The sequence below is a fragment of the Ovis canadensis genome, chromosome 2 (assembly GCF_042477335.2).
Source record: "Ovis canadensis isolate MfBH-ARS-UI-01 breed Bighorn chromosome 2, ARS-UI_OviCan_v2, whole genome shotgun sequence".
Classification (NCBI taxonomy): Eukaryota; Metazoa; Chordata; class Mammalia; order Artiodactyla; family Bovidae; genus Ovis; species Ovis canadensis.
The window spans coordinates 32,186,567-32,208,389 of NC_091246.1; the positions used below are offsets into that span (position 1 = coordinate 32,186,567).

Here is a 21,823-nt window from a genome sequence, read left to right on the forward strand (position 1 = left end):
AGGAAGAGACATAGAATGAATAAAAGACTAGGAGGGTTTACAGTTTGATGGCCTCCAATATTTGACCGAACAAAACTCAAACTCCTTAACATTATATTCAAGGCCTTTCACCATTTGGACTCAACTCCCCTTCCTGGCTGCCTCTCTCTTCTTGAAATACGCTTTTCCCCTCTTCTCCATCTGTCCAAATCCCAATCATTTAAAATAATCACCTCTGAACAGCTTTTCCCAGTTTCTTTAGTGTCCAGATGCCCATGCTTCTGGAGCGCCAGTGTCTCTATCACAGTAGTGGTTATAACATGAGACGCTCTTATAGTGAAATGTCCCTGTGTCTGTCTGCAAGCAGCCTGAGGACAAGAGTCATTCCCTGCTGCCCACCTCCCAGCCCCCTCACATCGCACCTGGCACAGTGCTGTCAGAAAAAGGCATTCGTCCATCAGTACCTGGCAGGCACGGAATTCTCGGGCAGGATCCTGGGTGTGTGTGCACATCTGTGTGTGTGTGTGTGCACACCTGTACACGTGTCAACATGCCTTTTCTCCCTTTGCTGATCAGAAGAGGCAATCCAGAAGAAAACAAAGGGTTAAGGGTGTGCTCTCTGTATCGTCCAGGTCCTCTCTTCTTCCACGTTCCCCGACACAGCCGAGTTAAATAGCCGGTCTCCCGATTTTCACATGAGAAGAATGCAGATAGAGAAATGCCTGTTTCACTGCAGTGACTGTCAGAAATTGTGACAAGCTCCTGTCACATGCTGGTGACAGGGGTAGGATCTGAATGGCCGCGTGTGTCTCTGGGGGAATGGAATCCAGGGGAGGAAACGGCAGGGCACGGAGAGGAGTGACAGTCTGCCTGGGCGGCGTGGCTGTCACTGTGCCGTGGCCACGCTATCAGGGTCAGTCCATGTAAAGGCAGATATGCTTTCTGGGGAAGCAAGGCCTTTCTCTTACTTTTCTGCACATTTTTTAAGTTCCTCTATAGACCTCATCATCTTTCCTAAAATAAGCAACAAAAAAATGGAAGTGAAAAACAAGCCGACACCAGCTCTTCTGAAGGTGCAAGACCCACCAAGTCACCACGTACAACGGCCAAGTCACAGCCATTCAAATGAGTGCCACGAGGTCCCTAAAGCTGCTTTTTATTCATTTAAAGACTCTTGGAAGGAAAGCCAACCTCTTGATGCTGCTTAATATTATATTACATTTAGTTTCTTCCTTAAGCCGCTTATATAACTGACTTGGCAAGATTAGAAAAGGATAAACTAAGCAAGCAACCAGCAGCTGATGGCTAGGACTTAGGATACTGCCTTTTCATATTTCCAGAATATGAAGATTACCTATTTCAATTTCTATTAGAATTAATCACATAATATGCAAGAAGAATTTTTTTTTGGTAGAAGCATATTTTTCCAGGTATTTCAGTTATTCTTTTACCTTAAACAAACCATATTAAATTCTGCTGCTATCATGTCTGCCACTTATAAACAAATATTTCCTGAAATTACAAAATTAATTCTACTTAGACTTTGTTTTTATTTTTTATTTTTTTAAGATCTCTTTATTTTATTTATTTATTATTTTTTTTTTTAGACTTTGTTTTTAACATAATGGTAACAGAATAGTGCTTGCCTTTCATACAGTTACAGAGCTGAAACCATATGACTATCCAACTGTTCTACCATGCTTGGTAAATGAAAATCTAGATGGCATTCAGGGAAAAGAGAAGGTGTTAGCTAATTTCTAGAATTTCCAGAAGTCAACATATGGGGGTTTTAATTTCTTTATCATTCACCAAATGATAGTATCCCCTTAGTCTTACCAAATGTATTTAGCACAAGAAAGATAAAACCATAAAACTCCCAAATGGGGGAAACTAGAGAAATCCGGTTCTAGGAATTTCAATCATATAACTCACTAGGTGTTTTTCTGAAGACTCACTGCCCTGATTTGTACCATGTTCTTTGATTCTTCTCCAGGAAGAGAAAATACACACACACTCTCTCCTCCGCCCTCCCTCCTTCTCTTTCTTTCTGCTGCTGCTGCTGCTGCTGCTAAGTCACTTCAGTTGTGTCCAACTCTGTGTGACCCCATAGAGCAGCCCACCAGGGTCCTCCATCCCTGGAATTCTCCAGGCAAGAACACTGGAGTGGGTTGCCATTTCCTTCTCCAATGCATGAAAGTGAAAAGTGAAAGTGAAGTCGCTCAGTCGTGTCCGACTCTTAGCAACCCCATGGACTGCAGCCTACCAGGCTCCTCCACCCATGGGATTTTCCAGGCAAGAGTACTGGAGCGGGGTGCCATTGCCTTCTCCACTTTCTTTCTAGATGCTTATAAATGGTAAGCCAGTCTCAGCCGGAAATATTAATGTAATACTTTTCTGTGACTATTATTAAATAGACTATTAAGTCTATAGGAAATTAAATAATTTCCTATATAATATTTATTTAATAATTAAATTATTATTGAACAATTTATTAAATTAATAAACTATAGGAAATTATTAAAAAGTCATATGCAAAATACACTTAAAGTGGAGAGCCCTATGAAAAAGAACAGGTCCATAAAAGCAATACTGACTTTGAACAGTGAAGACAGAAATTTGGCCCAAACCCAGAAGCAGGTAGACACAGAGACATGGATGGACTGTGCAGAGATCTTCCCTCCAGCTTTACCTTGTTGGAGAGATCCAAATTGCAGTTGGCTTCACAGAGGGCTACCACAATCGGCACGTTGCCATCTTTGCAGGCCACATGGAGGGGGGTGTTGCCATGCCTGTCTTGGAAATCGACTGAACAGCCTTGGCTGATGAGAGTCTGGATGACCTCCATCTGACATCGTCTCACGGCAAGATGTAGAGCAATGTGTCCATCCTGTAACAAACACCAGGGCCGTGAGCACTTTTGACCGGGCATGTGAGACTGGCTGGTTGCCTTTCTAGCCTCACTGGGTCAGGTTTAACCGGCAATGGGACCGTTATTGCAAAGCCTGAAGGAGGATTAAAAACCGCAAACTTTATTCCTGGCAGGGTTGAGGTGAGGCCCCACATGTCTCACTCTGAATAATCACGGTCTGAGCTGACCATCAGTTTAATTAATCTAGGCTTGGCCAGTACATTCAGGTAGGAAGACACCACAGTCTTTCTTGTGTCTGAATTCATAGAACTTAAGTCATTGTTGGTTCTCCAGTGGCCTGTTTTAACAAGTATTTGGAAAACATTTGCTCAGTAATCTTTACTAACTTCGTAAGTAGAGTTTATTGTTTTATTCTTTACTCTGAGAAACTGAGAAAGCTGAGGTGACATGCTATCACATAGATGAGAAGCAAACTGTTGTTGCTTACTCACCAAGTTGTGTCTGACTCTTTTGTGACCCCGTGGACTGTAGCCTACCAGGCTCCTCTGTCCATGGGATTTCCCAGGCAAGAATACTGGAGTGAGTTGCCATTTCCTTCTCCAGGGGATCTTCCCAACCCAGGGACTGAACCCATGTCACCTGCATCGGAAGGAAGGTTCTTTACCACTGAGCCAGCAGGGAAGCCCTAAGAAGCAAATATAACATATTTAACCTCTGCACCCACGCAGCACCAGCCTGGGAACTCACTCTCCCTGTTGTAAAGCCCCTGATGAAGATAAGTGCTGAGTTTTAGGAGCTCGGTAGAGGGAGCTTAGAAGCATTTCTCTAACTCATCTATTCTAGGGTTGTTCAACCTCAGCCCTGTTAACATTTGGGGCCTGTCCTAGGAATTGCAGGCTGTTCAACAGAGCTGCTGGTCTTTATCTTCTAGACACCCTATCCTGGTTGTGACAACCCCAAAATAACGTCTCCAGCCACTACCTAATGTCACCTGGGGGCAAGGTCACTGCCCACTTGAGAACCGCTGCTCTGTACCAAGAGAATACTCCACAGAGGGCAGTGACTAAGTGAACCAGTGTGCCAAAACCACCATGGATGGTAGCATCAGTTTCACTGCAGGATAGGTTCACAATAAGAAAAGATTATGCTGAATTTGCTTAATTAAAGAAGGGAAACCTAGTCTAGAATTGTTATCAAACAAGTAAGAATAGTTTATTGTCTTTCTACAAAACAGCAGGTGATGGAAGTAAATAAACCACCTATTTCTTTGTCTATCTACAATCAATAGTGCGTTGCCAATTTCAGTCCTAAATGAGGATCTGTCTTGGGTTCCATGATCACCGCTGTACCTGCTCCAAAGCTAAAAAAGCTAAAAATAAAATAGAGTTGAATTATTTGATCATCTCATAAATTTTGCTGCATCCCACAAATGAACATTAATTATGAAACAGAATCGAGAGTCACGGAATCTTTAGACTGGAGAAGAGAAAGGATAATTACAACTTGTTGCATCTAAGTTATTTTAGGTAAACGAATTGAGAAGTCTTGTGGTCCCTGTAGCCCCCACTAGATGACTTTTCAGCAAGTGGGATACTTTCACCCACAAAGCACCTTGTCAGATGCATTAAGGTCGGCTCCGTGCTCAGCCAGACACTCCACGATGTCTTGGTAGCCCCTGGCAGAGGCTGTCAGGAGGGGGGTCTCGCCTTCTCTATTCTTAATGTTCACATTGCAGCCGGCTTCACAAAGGGCTTTGGCCACAGAGTAATAGCCGTGCCAGGCAGCACAGTGCAGGGGGGTTTCTTCTTCCTGGCCAAGGAAAGAAGCACAGAGAAGAGGAGAATGCAACAAGATGAGAGAAAGTACAGGCATGGTGAGAGTCCTAACCAAATTTGGCAGCAAACACAAGGCAGTGGAGAGAAAGGGCTTGTAGCTATTGGAGCAAAACATTAACATGAAATAATGGGCTGGGTCTGATGCTTTTCCTTAATTCAAGTTCAGCTTTCTCCAGCAATTTACTGACAATTGACTTTGCAGAGCCCACTGGCACCATGCATGGGCTCAGCTCTTCTGAACAATGGAGCCCCTGTGTGTGTGGATGTATAGCATCTTTCCTGTGAAAGTGCAATAGTTTACTTCATTTGTGATTACTAACAGAGGGAGCGGATTTCTTTGAGCAAGAACTCCTCTAACAAACCTGTCTCAAGATTCCTGTCATGAACACAGCAGAACGGTGAGTCACATAAATGGATTATTGCTCTGGCAGAGAAAGGGCCAAGATAACCATGCTTCAACAACAAGGACTGGTTATCAGGTCTACATATTCATACCAACATCATCAGACACATAGATATCTGTCCATAAGAGGCTGTTACACTGTAGTAGTTATGAACACTCTGGAACCAGTCTGTGTGGGTTTGAGCACCAGCTCCACCACTACCGAGCTCTGCTATCTTAGGCAATTTCCCGAACCTCTCTCTGCCTCAGTTTCCTCATCTGTAAAATGAGAATTGAAGGGTTGTTCAGAGGATTCATGAATGAATGAATGGCAGTGCTTTTGTCTGAGTCCCTGCCCTCTGTAATTTAAGCAGAAAATCTAACTTGGATGCACTTCCAAAGTACTCAAGCCTATCATTTGGCTGTCTGCACATCCATGCAAAGAGTAGGAAGAAGTGGGGGCGCCAGCTGCCGTGACCCACCTTGTCCTGGAAGTTGGGATTCGAGCCGAAGCTACACAGTAACTGAACCACATCAGCATGGCCGTAGCGAGCTGCCACATGAAGGGCTGTCTCTCCAGACTGCAAAAGACACAGCCAGAGATTCAGAGCCCCGAGAATCGTCTCCAGGGACTAGAACACACAGGACTGGAGGCCCACTCCCACACACGCCTGGCTCCATGTCCTCCTCTGAGGCAGTGCCTGTCCTCAGGCCAGATGCCCCATTGGTGACTGGGCCAGGGACCCTGCCTGGGGTGTCCACCATGTTGCTACTGTTACACTCATACACCTGGCCTCTCGTGTGTAAAGCACCAGCCCTACCCACCCCACCAAGTGAGAGTCCATTCCGTTTTCCGTGACGGATGTTCCTAATCTTCATATACTGATGCTTCCAGCTATGTGACTTTTTTTCAAAACACAAAATTCCTTGTTTAACATTAAATTACTTAAACACAAGGTTTTATTTACTAGCAAGTTTCTGATTTCACTGTCTATGTTTAGAATATAATTTCTTACATCCTCAGAGATTTTTATAAATATTACCATTAGTCCCTACAATAATATATTCTGTGAATTAGTAATAGACGTAACTTCTTAAGATATTTTTACTTATATCTGCCATAAAACTGTCAGAATAAACTGATCTAAAACAGAATGAGATATTTGTTGCCACCTGACATAAAACTGCTATAATAAAAGTATGTCTTTAAATGACAACCCATTCCAGTATACTTGCCTGGAAAATTCCATGGACAGAGGAGCCTGATGGGCTACAATCAATGGGGTTGCAAAGAGGTGAACGTGACTGAGCAACTGAACATGGAATGTGAATGTCATCCCTTATCCCTTAGATATGGTACAGGGCACAATCTATATAACTGTATGTGACAGCCCTGACTGAATATAACGAATCAGTCTGCTAGTATCAGAAGCAGAGAAGGGTTACATACATGGTGGAATACATACAGATGAGAGAGTAGGAACCCTAGGTGCAAGTCCCAGCCCTGCCATTAATTCACAGGAGTACTGTGTGGACTGGATGAAACATGGTGTATGAAAGCAGGGTATCTCCCTAAGTTAATACTTTTTTATAATATTTTTATCCCCAAAGCCTTAACTTTAATTGCACTGTCTCATTACCCCTTCTAGTACCAGTGGTCAAAGTCAGCAGAGTCAGTCATGTCAAAGAGGAAGAGGATAGTAAAGAGACATGCACATGGCGAGGTGGGAAGAGGACCAGGACTTGGGCCACTTTCTGGTTGTCCTTCTAGCAGAACTTTTGAGTTTTCATGTTACGAGGAAGACAGTTCACTGCTCACATAATATGACAACCAGTTGGCATATTTCAGCTAAAATCAGGTTTTAATGTTAGACCAAGTTACCAGCAAAAAGAAACTTCTAAATTAAATTTTCTGTAGGAAGATTTTGGTCCCGAATCCTTATTTTTTGGGTCATGATGCAGATGGCATGCCGACACTCAAATGCAGTCTTTTATCACTTTCCATAAGAAGAGAAGTGGCCTTACCTTGTCTTTAACGTCCAGAGGGCATTTGTTCTCACTGAGAAATTTCAAGGTATCTACATGGCCATGCCGAGAGGCCCAGTAGATGGCATTGGATCCACCCTGTACAAAAACCAAGGCAGAGTCACGCTCTCAGATGGATCTGAACACACACATCACTCAGTTGGTATATTTCTTTTTCTATGTGATGGCAAACGCCAAAGGAGCAACTCCCAAGAGGAATAAAACCCCACTTCAGTTTTTGGTTTGACAAAGGGACCAAGGTTATGTAAGACATGAACATTCCAGAAAGCTGGGTGAAAGGGATAAGTGAGCTTTCTATATTATCTCTTTAGACTTTTTCTTTTAATCTAGAATTATCTCAAAATAAAAACTTTTTTTTTTCCCCTAAAACCTTCATTTCAACTTCCAGTGAGAATTCCCTATATGGTCAAGGGCCAGTTCTAGGCTATCAACAGTGCTGTTGAAAGTCTATGGAAGCTGATGACAGATTCAGCGTAACGACAATTAGCTGGTCATCACTTGTGTCTACACTCCCAGTGAGGTATACACCTCAAAGCATATCCTCCTTATCCTGTTACCCTAATAAACATGTGGGAAAATACATTTCTGATGAGATTAATTGGATAATGAAAACTTCTCCAAATATAACATCAATTAACACCGCTGAGTCAATGTGATCAATAAGGAGTCAATCGGGGCAGGATGCAAAGAAGGGCAGATGCTGAGTAACAGAGCCATGAGGAAGATGAATGTTTGCTTTTCCCTTATAACCTGTTAGACAGGACCAGACTACTTAATCAGTTCATCTTCCTTTACAGGAAACTGAGAAATGAAGTAGGGCATATGTAGTATTTTTCTGTTACCTCTATGATTAGAGACATTTGGAAATACTTAAAAAATTACTCCTTTTGCAATAAAACAGAATTATGACCTTATCCTGGATGTCAATTCTTGAGCCTCTCTTAATGAGCAACTGTAGTATTTGAATATTCCCACAGCCAGCAGCAATAAGTAACGGAGGAGTCCCATGCTGGAAAATGCAAGGAAAAAAAATACAATTTTTCAGGTTTGAAAGGAAAGGAGAAGCCTAAACTACCACTGCTGCCCCAGACACCTTCCTGTGTCTCCATAGACACACACCTGCCCTGCCTGACAGGAGTAGAAATGGGAGAAAATGGTAGCCTGCCCTCATTTGGATTCACAACCAAAAGTGACATTTTTATTTGCAAGATGAGTACATATAAAATTTCATGGTTAGAGGGGCATTCTAGCTGCATATAGAAAGGCCTTGTGTGAAGAAAGGCTCTCGATGCACAAAGACCTTATTTCTAATTCAATTCACTTTCTAAGCAGAAGTGATTTCCCCCACAGTATGGAGTTTACACAGGAAAGAAGAATGGAGAAGCAGATGGGTTCTCTCCACCTTGGACTTGGAGGAGCACAGTCACTATGACCCCTGACCCCTACTCCCCCTGGCAGGACAGCATCAGACCTTGTTGGGCTGGTTAACGTCGTAGTTGGACAAGGAGCCCAGGAGGTGCTGCAGGCCTGGGACATTATCGTCGTTGATGGCATGGATGATAGCTTTCATCACAAAGGAGTCTTCCTCGTCCTTGAGAGAGACAGGGAAGAGGGAAAAAGGTTCACACAGCTGGCTATGCTGCCCCTTTTACCAATATCAGAGAAACTAAGGCTCATTTGTTAAGAGGAGCCTTCAGGGGGCAAGTAAGCCATTTAATCCCCAAATCTACCTGGTCATAAAGGGAAGCAGGAGGTCACCTTTTGCCCCTCCCACATTGGGAACTAATACCACCTACAATTTACCTGGGACTTTATGTCACCTGCATTGTAACCCAGACAGCAAACAGCTCTGAAGATTCAGATTTAGGACAATGATTGATGACAAACTACTCTTTGTGTTTATCTTAGGAATCTTTCAAAACATATAGTTCCAAAAACCACTGTAGAAAATTTCAGGTGTAACTCAGACTCTAAAACTATTGAACCAAGGAAATGATGTCTTTGAATAAGAAAGACTTACTTTGCCATTTTTGCATTACAGATTGTCATTTTTTGATTACTAGAAATTCCTGTATTCTATAACATAATAACATTCTCTGAAAGTTGGTAACAATTGTTTTTTTTTTTTAAATAAGGTCCCAAAAGGGGAGAAATGTAAAAATAAAGGCCAGATAAAACAAAGTATAATGGATGCATTTCTATTTATAAAGAGAAAATAACGATACCATTGAACAATAAATTTACTAAATTTTTGCTAATTTGTCAAAATACTTTCTTAAATATATATAAGGTATTTGTAAAATATGATAAATTAAAACCAAAAAATAAGCTAGAAAAATTCCACCACAAAAGTTTTGGATTTATAGAAGTACAGCTACTACAATTTCAGATCTGGGAAAGCATAGCTACAGAGGCTGAACCGCTACCTGTGGGGGTGGTAGGGAGAAAGCATTTCTCTGAACTTTGCTTTCTCTTTATAAATCTGAATTCAAACGAGCTTCAGAAGGGCTGTAATACTATTTGTAGAGAATACATGTTTAAGATTGGGTTTCCTTTTCTAGTCGAAGACTAAGAGACATTTGCCTGAAAGTGAGAGAGACGAGAAAGGGGAGAATGGAGGAACAGGCAGGTTGCTGTAACACCTCATGATCAACAGGACACTGAGATGAGGCGAGACAGAACCTGAGGGCTGCGGAGGGGGGTCTCTCCACCTGGAGCTCCTTCACAAGCTCAGGCCCTCTCCTACCCTAAACTTTTCATTGCAATGTATTTTCTCCCAACTGACTGTTCTGTGATTTTAATTTATAAGATTTAATCATTCTCATCACCTAACTTAGATTAATAGTTTATATCTTGTCTTGGTTTCCCAGTCCAGACTTCTTCCTCTTCTCCTCTCTTCTCCTAACTTGCATCTCTCCAGCATCTTTTTCTTTTTTTTTCTTTTTAGTATTTCCTAACTCTTTTCATTCTATAAGGCTAGACCTGGAACTTGAGTATAACTGTTAGCTTCAGGGGATTAAAAAAAGAGCTGGTGTCTGCTGATGTGTGACCTTGCCCTTGGAGTCCCCAGATTCCACTCAGGAAGCCCTGACTACTCAGTTACATGAGCCTGCAGGTTCCCACAGAACTACTCTTCCTGTCTTTTTTGGAGTCTCCTTTTCTTCGAGGGTTCACAAAGTCCCGTTGTCTGACTGTTGGGTAAAATCTTGTTGAATTTTGATGTGTCCACTATATCTCAACAGTTAATCTATGATTAGGTTTCAGTTTGGATTAGGGAAAAAAATTGTGCAGTTGTTCTCAAGGACCTTTGGAAGTCAATACAATGTCAACAAAGAGAGCGGGTTTAGCCTTCTGATCTACCATGAACTATATCATCAAGCCCCACTGCATTTGCCCTGATTTTCTGCCGTGTGTGTTTGTGTGTGTTGTGTATGTGTGTGTGTGTGTGTGTGTGTGTGTGTGTGTTTGGAAGCAGGGCTGTCTGTCCCTTTTGTACTATTACAGTTCAAGATTCTCCAAGGTCAGCGGAAAGAGAGGGCTTTCGTTTTAGTTCATGAAAATTAGATGCTCTTTCCCTTTTACTGGCCAGGCTCTCTTTTATCAAACTGTGTTGGGGGGCAGAGGAGGGTGGGAAGGTGGAGGTTGGAGGTAGTGGGTATAGCCAATCAAAACAAAGAGGAAAAATGACCAAAAAGTATAGAGTACATCAAATCAGCCATCCCAACTCCCTCTTCGAGAGGAGGAAGAACAGGCCTGACATTTCCAAGATTTCAGGTTTTCTGGGTTGCTGAACAAGTCAAATAACTTAAACATTGTAAATACACAGTGCTAAGAATGAATCTACCCAGGGAAAAGGACTGCTTACCAGAGTATCATCGCTTCTGGCAACACTCATGTTACTTCTGGACAAGAATGACCTGGATAATCTTTGGCACAGTGATATCAAGCGAACAGATTGCTTTATTAAAAAAAAAGAGAGAGAGAGAGTGAATAAAAGGCAGGGAGAAAGGAGGAGAGAGAGCTTATATAACAATACTCAAATTAGTGCAGATGACAAAGTCTTTTGAGTTAGCATTTGCTGCTGACAGCACATACTCTTCAGGGGTGGGCAATCCCAGAAGCAGGTTAGATTATATTTGCTTAAAGAAACTTCTAAAGGTCTTATAAATCAAGACAACAAAAGAGAGATTCTCCTTCTACATTTCATTATCAAACCATAGAAGTGGATACCATATTTCACTCTCCATATTTCACTCTCTACTCTTTGAGGAATGTGATCTTACCCTAACAAAGCCTGTGGACGTCCGCCCTTGGAGAAGCATGGTAGGCAAGGGCCCTGTGCCCGTGATGCCCAGGCAAGCTGGTAATGGCAGACAGTGTGACTCTCAAAACTCTTACAGTTGTTGGAAATGAGTAGGTGGGGGGCTTTTTTGCCAATAGGACAAACACCTCTGCATTTACTCTCAAAGGCAAGAAGCAACATGTAAAGACTGTGTGTGTATGTAAGACAGAGAATGAGAAAAAGAAAGTTATGGTGGTTCACACTTCACTTTAAGCCTTATTTTCAGGGCTTCTTTCAGAACTAACAGTCAGGTCTTGAGTAATCTACTGCTGTGGTCCTCATCTCTCTCAAGGCATCCCAACCTGATGGGCATGACAATGAGGTATACCTCTGGGCCAGTGATGAGGAAACATGGCAAGTACCTGCTTCCTCTGGGCTTGACATGACCCTGTGCACAGGAAGCCATCCTGTCCCCCTCTGAACCCTGATTTTGTATTTGTTCAAGTTGGATGGAATGTTCTTTAAGCCACATCCTACTCAGCCGCTGCAGAAACCATCCACACTGAGAAGAGATCATAGTGAATGCTCCTGGCCCACCCTACCCTCATCCCAACCACTCACAGACCAAAGCTGGATTTAGAGAGCCATTTACACAAACTCTGGGATATTCATAATGCCATGCTGCTTACCACGAGGAACAAATCTATTTAAAATGTGGTTTGTTGCATTTAGAAAAAACTGCACTATAATTTTATTGTACTGATTTAAAAATGTGCCTCGGGAATGGCTTTGATTTAAAAAATAAATATAAGATTACATGTAAAAAGATGAGCTAAATAGGACTGAAATAATATTTTTGCTTGTCTTTGAAAATAGAGTAATGGTACAGATGTGAACTTGAAAATGGATGCACTTTTGTATTGCTGATATCAGAAGACATACACCCTCAGCAGAGAGAACCATGTAGGAAATTGAATTAGTTAATTCCTTCAAATCAAACAATCTTACTTTCCATTTTTTCCGGGCTGCAAACTTCTTGAATTTCTCCATGTTTACTGCCGATGCTTTTCTACTAAGTGCTTGTTGGGTATCTTTAGGCTAAAATGAAAATCCAAGACAATTTAGAGCTCTCAAATGACAGAAATGTGTTACATGACAACTTCTGGATACCTCTCACTATTTGGGATGCTTACCTATTCACCTTGCTAAAGTAATAAAACCAGTTGGGATAATACAGCAGATCTAGGAACGTAGTCTCTGAAGGCTAACTCTTGTGGCTAAAGATTTGAGAAAAATCCATAAAGACTGGGTCTTGGGGGAAAGTTGAAAAGTTGAGCTTGGACCAAGCTGAATTACAACTCTCCATAAAAGAGTCTGGGAATGGGATGATTCATGGTGAGGCCATGTTATGAGACAAGTAAAGTTAACATCGTCAAGTAATTTAGAGCTGTTTGAGACCTCAGAGGTTAGCAAACTCACTCTATCCCACATCATTAAAATCCCTCCTCCACTGCATCTTTTTCAGAAGGCCATGCAGCTCTACCTCCGAGAGGAGATATCATTGCCTTCCAGGGAAACCAAGGTAACTGCTGGGAGCTGGCACAGGTGGAGTTTGCCAGCTGCCCCAAACCTACTTCTGCAAAGCAAATTACTGCACTGCAATCCGTTTACTGGTTCCATGATTTTAGTCTGCAACTGCCATGCTCCCACCCTTAGTCCTTTCTGCTCTATCTGAAGCAGCTTTGATTCTTTAACCCAAATGCCAACAGGTGCCAGGCAGGTAGGTATATGTATGATGGGGGTGACCCTGGCCTGGCACAAAGGCAGCAGGGTAGAGTTTCTGGCAGCCTTGTGGAATGAGGTCTCAGTGTTGGCAGAACTTCAGATTTTTCAAGAGAAGCTGGAATCTAGATTTGATATCATATTTAAATGGTGGAATTTAATTCAAAAACTTAACAAAAATAGTGTTTGGGCTAATATCCCATAATCAAATGTAAAGTGGTTGAGTGGCTCTGCCCTTCAGCTTCTCATCACCATCCTGCCCTGTGGTAGTTCACTCCTCTTTACCTCTGTTATCATGAGGATTCTCTCAGCTGCCTTAAAATACGGCACCTACAGCAAACACAATACTCCAGACATGGCTGTGGTTAGAACCCACAGTGCCACGTGATATCCTGTGCTGTGCTTAGTCGCTCAGTCGTGTCTGACCCCATGGACTCTTTGTGACCCCATGGACTGTGGTCTACTTGGCTCCTCTTGTCCATGGGGATTCTCCAGGCAAGAATACTGGAGTGGGTTGCCATGGCCTCCTCCAGGAGATCTTCCCAACCTAGGGATCGAACCCAGGTCTCCCACATCGCTCTTTACCATTTGAGCCACCAGGGAAACCCAAGAATACTGGAGTGGGTAGCTTATCCCTTCTCCAGGGGAAACTTTCCAACCCAGGAATCGAACCAGGGTCTCCTGCATTGCAGGTGGATTCTTGAGCTACCCAGAGAGCCCAGGGCAAATGAATTCCAGGATGCCCTATGATCCCCAAACCAACTGCAATCAACTCACCTTGATCCAGGGATGCTGCAAACTGTCCTGAATTGTCATTCTCTTCCTTTGTGGGGGGAGGAGAAAGAAAAAAGAAATGCAGTGACCATAGAAGCAAGGACTACGGTTGTTTCCATGCCGGCTGGCCCTCCAAGCAGATGCTCTGGAAAACGCGGTTCGGGACCTGCTTCACGGAAGCAAGCCGAAAACAACGTCAGTCTTTGCGTGCTTATTTCACTGTGCCCACCGGGACTGAAAGGCACAAAGGGGGCCTGCCTGCATTTTCTGAAGCGTTCCACGTGGTACGCTTCTCTTTGCCAGGTGGAAACAACCAGCGAGGAATAAACATGGCTGCGTGCACAGGACAGGTGCTAACCCCCGTCTAGCTGAGGCCACGGCTAGGCAACTTTCAGGAACAAGGGACACTCACTTTGGATCCTTGACGAGGAGTCTTCTTATGAAATCTTTGGCTAGGGCACTCGTATTACTGAAGTACTCTTCCTCAAATTCATAGTTGACAGCAGATACGTTCGCTAATGTTTCTTGCTTAGTGTCTCCAAGAAACGGGGAGGCCCCACTGAGGCTGTTAATAAAGTGGAGCACAGAACATGAGTAAGTCTCTCTAGCGTCATCATGCTGATCCTCCAATATCTGATTAGGAGAATGAGGAATAACAGTCTAACCTGGTGCTTGTGCTGTCACTTCAAAATTCAATTACATTTTACAGGGCGTTTAATTGTCATGTACAAAAGCTTCAGCTTATGCAAAGGACACATTTAAAAAGTTAATTTAAAAAACTAAAAATTAAAAAAAAAAAAGAATGAAAGGTAAAAAAAAAAAAAAGTTAATTTAGAATAGCGTTTAGTAGTTTATAAAAGAAAAACCTTTCCTATTTTCTCAGCAGTGATGGGCCGTCAAGCTTTCTTTCAGTGATTATGTTGCAATTTCTGATGACTCATTTCAAATTAAGAGAAAATGTGTAATTAGTATAAACTAAATGTGTTCTGGAGGTGTAAAATGACTATGTGTACACAAAAGCGTGCATCACCTGAAGTGATCAACGTGACACAGAGTTTCAAAGAAAAGGGGGAAGAGCACAAATAGTGAATTTGGGTACTTACAGAATATAGGTTATTACCCCGATACTCCTAGACATGAAACAAGAAGAAAAACAATATCAGATGAACAGTAAAATAAACCAGAAAAATGACAACATTAATGACATGTTCCTTACCACATATCTGCCTCAAGACCAAGAGGTTCATAGTTGACTATCTCAGGAGCTATGGGGAAACGAATGCACATTTAGTTTTGGAAGGAAGTGAACCAACAGAGTCTAATCTTCATGTATAAATCAGAATCATGTAACAGGGAAATGTTGCTGCAGCAGGGGAATTCTGCCAGCATAATGTTTATGAAAAATGAATGGAATGGCCACAGGAATGAAGAAAACTTACCAACAAATTCTGGTGTCCCAAATATATTTTTGAATTCATTTCCAAAGTCAATTTTATGGGCCAACCCAAAGTCAATGATCTTGATCCGAGGCTTGGGAACATTTCTATCCAAAAGCATTATGTTCTCAGGCTTTAAAAAGAGAAAAATAGTACAGCAATGTTCATAGCAGTGTTCTTCACAACAACCAAAAGGTGGAAATAACATGATGCCCACAAAACAGGGTCTATCCATACAATGGAATATTATTTAGCCTGAGAAAGAAAGTAAACTTCTGACATGTGCGTCAATATGAATGAACCCTAAAGACATTGAAATGTCAATCACAGAAGGAGAAATGTTGTATAATTCCACCTATATGAAGCATCTAGAATGGGCAAAATCAAAGAGATGGAAAGTAGAATGATGGATGCCAGCAGCTGGGGGTAGGAGGGCTGAGGACTTATTGTTTAACGGATACATAGTTTCAGTTTGGAACAACAGTAGATTCCAGAAATAGATGGTGGTGATGGCTACACAACCATGTGAATAGACTTAATGCCACTTAACTGCATACTTTAAAATGGTTAAAATGGCAAATATTATATTGTGTTTATCTTTCCACAATCAAAAAAAAAATTCTATCATATGTTATGCTGAGGACAAGATGGCAGTGTAGTTTTTCCTCTCTCCTGAGACAACAACAAAAAGTAGGGATAAAAGAGGTTGCAAGAGAACACCAGGAAAAATAAATGCCTTGGTTTAGGTTCTCCCAGGAACAGATCTGGAAAGGGATTTGGCTTAAGTGGGAGGGGACCCCAGGGAATACTGGGAGGCGGAATGGGAAGACAGGAGACGGAAGGAAGCTGACATAAAGTGTCTTATCAAGGTGGGGGTGACTGGAGCACAGTCTCTTTGGAGGACTTGGGGAGAAATGGTAGCACTCAGAATTTTCCAACTGAAGCACAAGGAAGCTGGGGTATTTATCCACCATCTCCCCAGGTCCACTGCTAAGGGCTGCTTCAGTGGGTATTTATGCTTGGGCGTTTCCAGCTCCCAGCAGCAGCCTTTGGGGTGTGTGCCAGTGAGTATTGGGGGATCCAGATGTGTTCTTGACAGCTCTGCTACAGTAAGTATGGGGAAAATCTTCCCTTCTCTTACGTCTTACCTAGCTCCAATGACAGGAGTCATTCGCTTGGCAATCAACCACACACTGCTTGGTGATAATCTTCTCACTGTTTTGGACTGTACCCTGAATCTTACATTGTCACTTCTGTTGCGCATATGGATGTCTTCCCCTCCCAAAGAGACCATAAACTCTGTGATGGGTGGGAGTATGACCTGCCCCCCTCCCCTCTTTTTTTTATTGTTGATAATGCCTTGCCCCTAGTCAACAAAGACCCCAAGTAGACAGTCTCAGAGTCTGGCTTAATTGATTGCGAGACAGAGTCAGCCCAGAAGCCTTTGCATGAAGAAGGAGAGTAGAGGTTAAAATACCTTCCATCTTATATGATAATAGCCAGAGGCGGAGAGAAATGGAGCAGCCAGTGGCTACTCCAGGATGAAAATACCCCATAACCAACAGCAGCCCCCTTGCTTAAAGACTTGGCTGGCAAGAGCCTTCAATTCTTTCCCAGGAAAATTCTAGAATGTGATGAGTAATCCTAAACCTCTATACCACACAATCGTTAGGAACTGCTGTAGTAAGCATGTATTATATAGTTGCTGATTTATACTGATAACTGTTATGTGTTAAACCCCTCTAGGAAAAAAAAAAAAACAACATGTATCTCTTTTGGATGCCTCCATTTGTCCCAGCAAACAAACAACAAGTGCTGTGATATGCATATGCTTTCATCTGGTTTACACCAAGCAACGTACCTTAAGATCAAAGTGGGCAATCTGAAGGGAGTGCAGATAGTAAACACCATTAAGAATTTGTTTGAGAAATTCAGTTGCTTCCTCTTCAGTCAAAGATTCCTTTTCAGCTAAGAAGTCAAACAGCTCACCACCTGCAACGCTGAAAACCAGGAAGCAGAGGTTACTGATGACAGCTTCTGTCTCCTATTGATTTGTTTTCTCAAAGACGATTTGCACGCTCAGACTTCTGGCAAGAAAACAGCATTGAGGACATGCTGAAACTGCTAAGCAAGGAATCAGAATTCTCTGTGTTTCTCATTGTTGGATGACAACTCTGCATTCAGGTATGCTTGTGCTTGAAAGCAGCTGGGTATTGCTCTCCTAATATGCTAGGTTCACAAATGGGGGAGGAGCAGAAATGTGATGGGAAAAAAAAAATCAATGCATCTTTCAGACATCTTAATTCAACATATTCATACGTGAAGTCTTAACTCACTGACTGAAAAAAAAAAAAACCTACAATCCAACTTCGTGTAGAATTTATAGGATATATCTTCCTAGCCCAGTGAGAGACTACCTGGAAACTTCAAAATCTGTATGTTAGTCAATTAAAAAAAAACAAACAAAACATTCACATCACAACCTATGGGCTGACAAGCAGTGTTTATTTGTATACTCTGTATTTGTATCTATGAAAATACTTTCACATTTATAAAAATCACAAACATACACAAAATTGAAATGCCTGTGGTTGCTGGGGATTTATCAAATCTGTCTCCTTGGCCAGACTGTAAGTCCCTGGAGGACAGTGGTCAGCCCCCGGCTGTGGGCCGACTGTGTGTGTTCTCCCCACTCCTCCCACAGGGCCAGGCACACAGCAAGAACACAAAACTTTTTAATTAAGTAGATGAACGAAGAAACTCCCCTAAAAAAATCCACAGTAGTGATTAATGGCAAATAACAGAGAACTTGTAATAAAAGAGTTTTTATAAGTTGATCTTTATCGAGTTTAACCATACATTCACAACACAATAATTAACTGCAATTATGCACATAACTGTGTGTGCATTATCTTTCTTTCAGCAAGACAGCTCCATAAACATACCTACCACATCTACATCCAGAATTAGAAAACTCGTGCTCGTGAGATTAAACTAAAATGACAAACAAGCTGCTTTCACAAAAGAAGTTTGAGATTTTGCCTCTTCATCCTCCATGTTTCTCGTAGCCTGGCTCAGGAGCCACTGGCAGCAGAATGGCTTGGGGTGTTTTAAATATGCAGATTTGGGGTGTCACTTCCACCCTGCTGCATGAGTTTCCAAGAGTGGGGGACCAGGAGTGCAGCATTTTAAACAAGCACCTCGGGTGATTCTTGCACATGTGCTAAGTCGCTTCAGTTGTGTCTGACTGTGCAACCCTAGTGTTCCAGGCTCCTCTGTCCATGGGATTCTCCAGGCAAGAACACTGGAGTGTTGCCATGCCCTCTTCCAGGGGATCTTTTGGATCAAGGGATTGAACCTGTGTCTCTTGCAACTCCTGCATTGGCAGGCAGGTTCTTTACCGCTAGCACCACCTGGGAAGGCTCAAGTGTGATTCTTAGCACACTAAAAACTGAGGACTATTTTTCCAAGTCTTAATGACATCCTCCTGTTTCAAGGCTTATATTTAACCTGGGGATGTTTATCTGAGGGGGAGGGCAAAGTGACTCCTCCACCCCTGGGGCCTGAGAGCATTTCTGCCACAAGCCACAGAGCCTGAGCCCTCCCTGGGGGGCAGGGGCCTGGTGTGGTCCTTCATAACACCACCGTCTGCACTCTCCCAGTCTTGCTCCCCTGGGCCATGGGGCCTCGCACTGGCTCCCTGCTCAACTTCATGGAGCCCTTTGCTCCTCACTTTTTTGTTTTATTCCTTTTAAAACCAACAAAACAGAGAGAGGGACTCCTTCAACTATAGGGAACAAAAAGGAGGAAAAAATGGGAAACCATGAACCACCTAATGCTGAGAAAGTCACTCTATGGTCCTTTTGCTTCTCTGCTGTCCGGCCTGCACAGCCACCCCTTAGGTAGACACCAAGGGTTGCAGGATGGAGAGACGGGCCAGAGTCAGCCTGTCACACTCAAACCTTAATTCTGTGGCCAAAGGGTTATTCCTTTGTGCTGAGCCTCATTTTTTCATCAAATGGGAATAATAGGGCTTACTACTTTGAGGGTTTTGAAGCTTTATGATAATAAACATACATAAAGCCTATGGCAGGCAGGTCTGGCATGAGGCTGAGGTGCAGGAAGTAGCCTGGTACTATTATAAAGGAAGGATCCAGGCACCTGTGCTCCAACATGCAATCCCCTTCCTGCCTGTTCCCCTCTCCCCCTTCAAATCCACTCCCTGCATGCTCAGCTGTGTCTGACTCTCTATGATCCCATGGACTGCCCGTCAGGCTCCTCTGTCCATAGGATTTTCCAGTCAAGAATACTGGAATGGGTTGCCATTTCCCCTGGAAGAGGAAATCTGACGTGCTCAAAGGGAAGGGACGTGTTCAAACAGCTCTGAGACCTGGTCCACTGAGGCATTCCAGATTTTCCCAACAGCATCTCCCACCTCCTTCTCTGCACTATGATCTTGCATCTGGTTCGATCCCCTTGAATCTGGGCAGGTCCATCACAGCTTTGACCAATTAGACACAGCAGAGTGATGCTGCGTCAGCTCTGATGTGCTTTTTCACAGGCCCAGGGCTTCCATATCCCACCCCTTGAATCCCTCCTGTAAGTGTGATGATCCTAAAATTACCCTGTAGCATGGAGAAACCTTGGAAGATGAGATGCCTCATAAAGAGAGAAAGAGGCAAAGAAGCATTGAGCAAGGAAGGAATCTTGGAAGTTACACTGTCCATCTGAGTCCTTCCAGAATTCCTGACCTATTAAATGCAACGGTCATTTTAATCCTCTATGATGGACACCATCATATGAGCTCCGCCCACATTTCCCTTGAGGAAAGATGTACTGTCCCCAATGCTGGGGATGGAAGCAGCATAGCCCCAAGCCCTCATCCAGCAGGGCTCATCTCTGCTGCAGAACCACTGTCCAAGGTCTTGTTCTTTCCCTGGAAGCCCCCACAGCCAATGGCTACTGTGGGAACATAAACCTGAGGTCGACTCACTTCTAGAAATAGTGAGATACTAAATGTTTTAGGCTTTATGGGTAATACAGATTCTGTCACAACTACTCAACTCTACCCAAGCAGCCTGAAAGCAGCCTTAGATCATATGGAAATGAAGAGTGGAACTGTGTTCCAATGAAATTTTATTTACACAAACCCTTACTTGTCTCTTGAGAAACCTGTATGCAGGTGAAGAAGCAACAGTTAGAACTGAACATGGAACAACAGATTGGTTCAAAATTGGGGAAGGAGTATGTCAAAGCTGTATATTGTCACCCTGCTTATTTAACTTCTATGCAGAGTACATAATGCGAAATGTTGGGCTGGATGACTCACAAGCTGGAATCAAGATTTTTGGGAGAAATATCAACAACCTCAGATATGCAGATGATATCATTCTAATGGTAGAAATCAAAGAGGAACTAAAGAGCCTCTTGATGAAGGTGAAAGAGGAGAGTTGAAGAAAAAGAGAAAAAAGCTGGCTTAAAACTCAACATTCAAAAATTAAGATCATGGCATCCAGTCCCATCACTTCACAGCAAATAGATGGGGAGAAAGTGGAAACTGTGGGCTTGTCTTGGGCTCCAAAATCACTGTGGACCATATCTGCAGGCACAAAATTAAAAGGTGCTTGCTCCTTGCATGAAAAGCTATGACAAACCTAGAAAGCATATTAAAAAGCAAAAACATCACTTTTCCAACAAAGGTCCATATAGTCAAAGCTATGGTTTTTCCAGCAGTCTTGTATGGACGTGAGAGTTGGACTATCAAGAAAGCTGAGTGCCGAAGAATTGATGCTTTTGAATTGTAGTGCTGGAGAAGACTCCTGAGAGTCCCTTGGACAGCAAGGAGATAAAAAAATTAAACGAAAGAGGTTCATGACATTGTACAGGAGACAGGGATCAAGACCATCCCCATGGAAAAGAAATGCAAAAAAGCAAAATGGCTGCCTGGGGAGGCCTTACAAATAGCTGTGAAAAGAAGAGAAGCAAAAAGCAAAGGAGAAAAGGAAAGATATAAGCATCTGAATGCAGAGTTCCAAAGAATAGCAAGAAGAGATAAGAAAGCCTTCTTCAGCAATCAGTGCAAAGAAATAGAGGACAAAAACAGAATGGGAAAGACTAGAAATCTCTTCAAGAAAATTAGAGATACCAAGGGAACATTTCATGCAAAGATGGGCTTGATAAAGGACAGAAATGGTACGGACCTAACAGAAGCAGAAGATATTAAGAAGAGGTAGCAAGAATACACAGAAGAACTGTACAAAAAAGATCTTCATGACCCGGATAATCATGATGGTGTGATCACTCATCTAGAGCCAGACATCCTGGAATGTGAAGTCAAGTGGGCCTTAGAAAGCATCACTACGAACAAAGCTAGTGGAGGTGATGGAATTCCGGTAGAGCTATTTCAAATCCTGAAAGATGATGCTGTGAAAGTGCTGC

General features: G+C 42.7%; 1 protein-coding gene across 8 annotated transcripts in view; it reads right to left on the reverse strand.

Annotated features, from left to right (window-relative positions):
• Positions 1–21,823, reverse strand: part of DAPK1 (death associated protein kinase 1) — a 206,902-nt gene that overhangs the window by 42,765 nt on the left and 142,314 nt on the right. For 5 of the 8 annotated variants that reach the window (XM_069573905.1, XM_069573906.1, XM_069573907.1 and 2 more), the window contains exons 4-17: positions 17,247–17,385; positions 15,389–15,518; positions 15,166–15,214; positions 15,053–15,079; positions 14,362–14,514; positions 13,953–13,998; positions 12,402–12,491; positions 10,977–11,069; positions 8,583–8,702; positions 8,022–8,120; positions 7,091–7,189; positions 5,548–5,646; positions 4,460–4,657; positions 2,669–2,866 (exon numbers count right to left, since the gene is read on the reverse strand). In XM_069573905.1, coding sequence (XP_069430006.1) covers positions 2,669–2,866; positions 4,460–4,657; positions 5,548–5,646; positions 7,091–7,189; positions 8,022–8,120; positions 8,583–8,702; positions 10,977–11,069; positions 12,402–12,491; positions 13,953–13,998; positions 14,362–14,514; positions 15,053–15,079; positions 15,166–15,214; positions 15,389–15,518; positions 17,247–17,385 — 1,540 coding nt within the window. Of the gene's footprint in view, positions 1–2,668; positions 2,867–4,459; positions 4,658–5,547; positions 5,647–7,090; positions 7,190–8,021; positions 8,121–8,582; positions 8,703–10,976; positions 11,070–12,401; positions 12,492–13,952; positions 14,116–14,361; positions 14,515–15,052; positions 15,080–15,165; positions 15,215–15,388; positions 15,519–17,246; positions 17,386–21,823 lie in introns of all 8 variants that reach the window. The other 3 variants (XM_069573902.1, XM_069573903.1, XM_069573904.1) reach the window with 1 other exon arrangement.